The sequence below is a fragment of the Monopterus albus genome, unplaced genomic scaffold (genome assembly GCF_001952655.1).
Source record: "Monopterus albus unplaced genomic scaffold, M_albus_1.0 scaffold12.1, whole genome shotgun sequence".
Lineage (NCBI taxonomy): Eukaryota > Metazoa > Chordata > Actinopteri > Synbranchiformes > Synbranchidae > Monopterus > Monopterus albus.
This window is the reverse complement of record NW_018127892.1, coordinates 788,915-795,773: the sequence shown is the minus strand read 5'-3', so window position 1 is coordinate 795,773 and position 6,859 is coordinate 788,915. Positions and strand designations below refer to the sequence as shown.

Genomic DNA, 6,859 nt, shown 5'->3' with positions numbered 1-6,859 from the left:
TTTTGGCTTGGTTTGTTTTTAAAAAAAACATATATAAAAAAAAAAAAAAAAAAAAAAAAGCAGAAGCGGAAGCGGAAGAAGAAGCAGAAGAAGAAGGAAAAAAAACAAAAAAAACAACATGGCGTCCCATTCCGGTTGTCAGCATTATGTACGAAGCTGTTTACTAAAGGTGAGTAAAGGTTTTGAAACTTATTGTATATGTTTGCCTTATTTATATATAGAGGCACATTAGTGTTGAATTTATATTTACGGCGGGGGGTGTTATTGTTAAGGTTTTTTGGGAGCCACATCCAATTACAGCTAACATTAGCCGGTAACACGTCATATCGTTATGGAATATTGTTTTGTATATAACGTTATTATAGATGCATAACAAAAATGGACAAATACTTTTGAACGGAACTATCAAACTCAAATTTATCAGCCATACTTTCTGGTTATTTGTTACATTTACTGTATACGGTGAAAAAGATACTGAAAGTTTTGTTTTTCTTTTCTATAAACGTCCAGTGTTGTAGCAGCCAGCAAAAAAATAAAATAAAATTAAAATTGTTAAGGTTGCCATAAGGTATCACCATAGCCTGTGATATGAGTATGACTGACATGCATCAGCCCATTCGCCTTCTAATTACGTTTCTGTGTACTGCAGGCACCTTGCTGTGGTAAACTGTATGTGTGTCGGCTGTGCCATGATGCAGAGGAGAACCACCAGATGGATCGCTTCAAAGTCAGAGAGGTGCAGTGCTCTGAATGTCAAACAGTGCAACAGGTAAGCAAGAAAACCCACTGCATCTGCAATTTTCCACTCCCCTGACAGATGTGGCAGGACCACTCACTCAGTAATTTTAAATGTCACCTGTTTCTTTTCGGCCTGTACAGAGAAGAACTGTAGAAATGATAGCTTTTTTTTTTTTTAGGCACAGCAGACTTGCCAGCAGTGTCATGTGCTGTTTGGGGAGTATTACTGTGACATTTGCCACTTGTTTGACAAGGATAAGAAGCAGTACCACTGTCAGCCCTGTGGAATATGCAGGTGAGCAATGGTATTTATACACTCAGTGATAGTGCATTATTAGATACACTTGTACAATCTACTGCAATTCAATACAACAGCTCTGACATAAATTCTACCTTGCAACTTTTCAGTTTTTCTTCACATTGCTTTAAATGTGTGAATTCTATCATATTTACACTGTTACTGAAGTTATAGTTAAAGATGGTGGGCTGTTTTGTCATGCCTATTTACATAAGTAAGTGGGGCAGAATATTAGAAATATCTCTTAATACAATGCAGTCCACTACAACACCAACTGTGACCTCCATTCTAAAACATCACTAATTTGGTGGGTTTTCAAATCTTCCATATTACTGTATATATTCATAATTCAAGTTCATAATAATAATAACCACTGTTAGTAATGCCCCAGTATACTGTACCTGTATGATTCTCCTAGTGACTTGTAGCTTACTGTAAGAACACAGAATACAAAAAATACATACTTTGCCATTAATGGATTTGTTTTTGCTTCAGTACTTTGACATAACTTGAAACTTAATGCATGATCCTCTAACATTCATTGACATTTTATTGGTACATGAGGTGATTGTCATGTGTGTCAGTGGCACTATGTTTTGGTCCCCACAGGATTGGGCCCAGGGAAAGCTATTTCCATTGTGAGAAGTGCAATCTGTGTTTAGCACAGGATCTGCATGGAAACCACAAGGTGATTATTGCCCAGTGCCTTTTTCTGACCTGCACACATCACATGCATTCTGCAGTATCTTCACTGCTTTTATGACATTATTTTATCACATAGCTATTTTTATTTTTCAGTGTGTTGAAAATGTGTCAAGGCAGAACTGCCCAGTGTGTATGGAGGTAACAAACCACAAAAATTAAGGCATAATACAGAGAGGGGTGTTGGATGTTAATTCAGTCTTTCATTCTCTACAAATTGATAAGATTTCTTTTTTTATATGCAGGATATTCACACATCCAGAATCGGAGCCTGCGTTCTTCCATGCGGCCATCTTTTACACAAGTATGACTTATTATTTTCCAAATACTAGTACCTCGGGGTTGAGGGATCAAAGTGTGCATGTTTTGCTGATTGTACAAACCCCATTTCCATAAAAGTTGGGACATTTTCCAAAATGCAATAAAAGCTAAAATCTGTGATTTGTTATTTCCCATGAACCTTTATTTTACTGACAAAGGTACAAAGAAAATGTTTTCAGTGTTTTCACTGACCAACTTAATTGTATTTTGTAAATATAAACAATTTTAAAATTTGATTCCCGCAACACACTGAAAAAAGTTGGGACAGAGGCTAAGACTCTTTAAGACTGAAAAGATTAAAGAATTTTCCAGTAACACCGTTCTGAAAGATTCCAAAATTAGCAGGTTAACTGGTAACAGGAGAGGGTGTCATGAGTGGATAAAAAAAGGAGCATCCGCCAAAGGCTCAGTCCTTGTAGTCAAAGATGGGCCATGGCACCACTTTGTGCCAAACTTTGTGAGAGAATTGTCAGTCAGTTCAAAACGAACATTTCTCAAAACAAGATTGCAAACTATTTAGGTCTTTCACCATCTACAGCTCATAATATGATTTCTTGACTCAACAGGTCTGGCAGTAATCAGACCTGGGTGTGGCTGGTGAAATGAACTCAGCTTTCCAAAAAATGTGATTAACCACAGGAAAGTCATGATTTAACAAGGGGAGCAATTACTTTTTCACATGGGGCCGTGTAGGTTTGGATAGCTTTTTTTCCCTTAATTAATAAAATTATCACTTAAAAACCGCATTTTGTGTTTACTTGGGTTGTCTTGGTATAATATTTAAATTTGTTTGATGATCTAAAACATTTAAGTGCGACAAATGTGCACAAAATACTTATTCAAATACTTTTTCACAGCACTGTATGCTGTGTTTTCAGAATCATAGCATCTTCAAAATAAGAATAGAAATATAGAAAACATCATTCAGTATTTTCAACATCTGTTAGGACTTAAAGGTAACTATTAACATGTCAATTTACATTCTCTGCAGGACCTGCTTTGATGACATGGTCAGAAGAGGGTAGGTCTAATAAATCCCTTTTTTTAAACTGTTTAGTTGAATAAAATATGGCCTCATTCAAGGTTAATGTCATATTTGTTTGACATAAACATTTCAGGCTTTGCTGAAACAGGTAAGTCCTGGATCAGTCTTTGCATTTCCTGGGTGACCCTCCCACCTGTCACTCAAAGCAACCATGCCCATAATTATGCTTATCTTTAAGCCTCATTACCATTAGCCCCCACCCGGCTGTAAACATGTTTATTTGTGGTGTAAAGCTGGGCTTTTTAACATGGGAGATTGATGTACTTTTGAAGCCAGCCTCATTCAGCCATTGAAGGAACTGCAGGTTTCCGCACTTCCGCTGTGGCTTCATTTCTCAGCCTTGGAGGTTGCCGTTTGGTAACTACACTATGCAAATGTGTTCTCAGATTATCTGTGTAACCTTGTTCCTCTGAGTAACCTGCTTACTTAAATGCTGAATGATGCCTTCCTCTAAATGCCATTTTTTTCTTATCTGTTTTAGAGTGTATCGCTGCCCTCTGTGTATGCACTCTGCTCGCAACATGGAGGACGAATGGGATCAGATGGACATAGAGATCACTGAGTCACCAATGCCCACTGAATACCAGGGTGCTACTGTTAAAGTAAGACTTCAGTAAACACAACAAATGTGGGGGTTGACTTACTGGTCAGAGTCTCATTTTCAGACATGATGTGCACAGGAATTATGCATTTCATTCAGCCCGGTTAATATAGTTCAATAAAAATGGACCTTGGTGACTGTTAAGAGTAATAGTCCATTTGTTTATCACTAATTTCTTATGTTTTTCCTCACTATAGATTATATGTAATGACTGCCAAGCCCACTGCATGGTGCCTTTCCACGTGTTGGGTTTGAAGTGCAGCAGTTGTGGTTCCTACAACACGGCACAGGAAGGAGGACTCATCCAGCAGCTTCAGCAGTGGCCAGAGCAGGACGCTGACACTGACAGTGAGGCAGAAACAAACATGGAGCCAGAGCTGCAAGATCAAACCGAGTCATCCACACCACATTAGCAACCACAATAGGTGACATTTTTATATTAAACATTTGCCTAGAGCACACACACTTGTAGTAAATTATATTGCAGCCCAGCCTCACATGAAAATGCACAATGGCTATGTTGGTCCACAGGAGAAAATGTAGTAGTGTCACAACGTAGTAGTGTTGACTTACATGCAGACAAGTTTAGATCAAGTCCCGTGTGCAATGTTGTACCAGAGTGCTTTAACCTAATCCACAGGCTATACCCATGTAGTTTCTGTGCCTAAACCTAACCATGTACAAGGTATGTCAACCACTGTTTTTTGTATTCACTGCCAGAAACGACAGATGTGACATGGGCACAGGCCAATGGAAAAGATTAGGCAAATAGAAAATGGTGCCATGTTGCCATTTTTGAGCCATTATTGTGAGACTAGTACATTTTGTGTTGTGGACCAACGTGGCTATTATACACTTTGTGTGAGACTGGGTTTTGTACACTGTGTAACAGTAGATTGAGTCAATATTCCTTGATTGTACATACTACAAAAATCTATTTTCTTTGGCTGCATATACTGTTCGGGCTGGAATATGTCCTAGCATGCACTGGGTGGGATATAAGCAGTCTATCATGGGACTATATCCACACCCATCCTCACCTGTGGGCAATTTACAGTCATAATACATCTGACTGGTATGTCTTTAGACTCTGTGGAAACTCAACTGCATTGAAAGATCCCAGCTGATTGACAGATTCAGACTCAGGGCAGTCTTATAGGTGGGCACAGTGTACTGAGGGGCCTTGTGGCACTGTGATGTGACTACAGAGCAATTATGATTGTTTTCTACTTGTCTGTGCAGATTCGCAGTCATCCAGGTCATAGTAAAATGAAATAACCTTAGAAAAATCAACTGGACTTGGATTTCTAGATCAAAGACGTTTCACTTCTCATCCAAGAGGCTTCATCAGTTCTGACTGACTGGTGTTGAGCCGGAGATATTTATCCCCCTCGGTGGTGTTTCAGTCCTTTGAAGGCACGACTTAACACTCCAAGTCTGAAAATGTGTTGGGCACAGAAACATTAAGCCCAGAGCATCGTTCTACATTTGACTAAATCTCTGAATGTGGATCCCACATTTTATGATCTTCATTATCACAACTTAATGCTACAAGTGATCAAATTTGTAAAAAGTGAAATTGTATGCCAGATTTTTTTTATGAAAACACAAGACAAATGTACAAAAAGCACCATGAAAATTTAAAGCACAAGCACAGAGCTTCCAGGTCTTTACATTTTTTGTCTTTTAAACCTGTAATGTTATCTATTAGGTTTGCTCACATTGGTTTGTAAAAACTGAAATATGAACAGCTATGTCTCTAAATGAAACTAATTTAAATGGTACAAACAAATTACAGCCTTTTAACCTGCTTATTTTATAAAGCCAGCCAGGCAGATGACTGAATCATCTGAAATGTTGCTTTGGAAATATTCCTTTTTGTTATGATAAATTATTTATCATATTTCCTTCCCATGATTTAATACAGTGCTGTGATTTCTGGTGTGGCTGGTGTGTTAAATAGCCCTTAAATACCTTTTGTTACTTGTTACTGTTTTTGTTACTTGAGGGTGTCAAGGTTGTTTATTTTGAGAAAGACGGTAAAATAAACTCCCGTTAAAAAATGAAGAAAATGCTTTTTGGGCCACATGAGGATTGTTCACTGCAGTGCCATGAGTGGCTGCTGGGCAGAATTGGCTGAAAGACTGAATGGTGGCACCACGGACCTGGGCAAATGCACCAGGTGAGCAACTTTCATTGTACAGAGTGGGCACCATGTTTGAGTCCGGTATCTAGGCTTTATAATACCTCTGTGGTGTACACACTTTTTTCTAATCTCACATACATGTAGCTCAGTATTTTGTTTTATCCAGCTGCTCACATTATATTAGAAAATTCCAAAAATAGCATCTGACAGATGGTACCCAAGATGCATGGACAAAAACAAATTTTATAATTAAAATGAACAAAGCAGCCTATTGTACTGTGACCACTATAATTTTTATCACTTTTTTCACACAAAAGATTTAAATAATATGGAAGCACATTGCAGTCACTGGAAACTGGGAACCTTATCTCCATGTCTCAATTTTTAATTTATTAATTTATTTTATCGATTGATGTCATTTTGCTGTTCTTTTGACTCTGTATTTAATGTGTAGTCAAAGATGTCCGAGTGCTCTGTCTTGAATTGCTGCCTTTAACTTTTTGCATTGTTTGTGGCTTAATAATTGTAACTTGCACTAACATGAGCTGTAATGTCCTGAAATGGAAAAACCCCTGAATAACTTTGATGACTCGTGGTGGTACTATCAGAAGCTCTGAACATTGGTATCTGGTGTTATATAAAACATTAACGATTAAGAGGTCTGCGTAATACATTTGATACCATTGCCCCTCTGAAAAAGAAGGTAGTGAAACAGAGGAGGCTAGCCCCGTGGTACAGCTCGCAGCTCCACTCCCTAAAGCAGGCATCATGAAAACTGGAAAGGAGGTGGCGCTCCACTAAGTCAGAAGAGTTTTTCATAGCCTGGAAAGATAGTTTAATAACATATAAGAAAGCCCTTCATAGTGCCAGAACCGCATTTTATTCATCACTGATTGAGGAAAATAAGAACAACCCCAGGTTTCTTTTCAGCACTGTAGCCAGGCTGACAAAGAGCCACAGTGCTGTTGAGCTTAACATTCCCTTAGATCTCAGCAGCAATGACTTCAT

General features: G+C 38.3%; 1 protein-coding gene across 2 annotated transcripts; it reads left to right on the top strand.

Moving 5' to 3' along the window:
* Positions 1–88: 88 nt before the first annotated feature.
* rchy1 (ring finger and CHY zinc finger domain containing 1) lies at positions 89–5,008 on the top strand. Of its 2 annotated transcripts, XM_020590291.1 has the most exons (10): positions 89–169; positions 650–769; positions 918–1,033; positions 1,646–1,724; positions 1,835–1,879; positions 1,984–2,042; positions 3,051–3,080; positions 3,586–3,706; positions 3,903–4,130; positions 4,948–4,986. In XM_020590291.1, exons 1-9 carry the CDS (start codon positions 119–121, stop codon positions 4,116–4,118), a joined length of 837 nt encoding a protein of 278 aa, XP_020445947.1. In that variant the 5' UTR covers positions 89–118; the 3' UTR covers positions 4,119–4,130; positions 4,948–4,986. The 2 variants fall into 2 exon arrangements, with proteins under 2 accessions (XP_020445947.1, XP_020445946.1); XM_020590290.1 differs by having other exon boundaries at positions 3,903–5,008.
* The last annotated feature ends 1,851 nt before the right edge of the window (positions 5,009–6,859 follow it).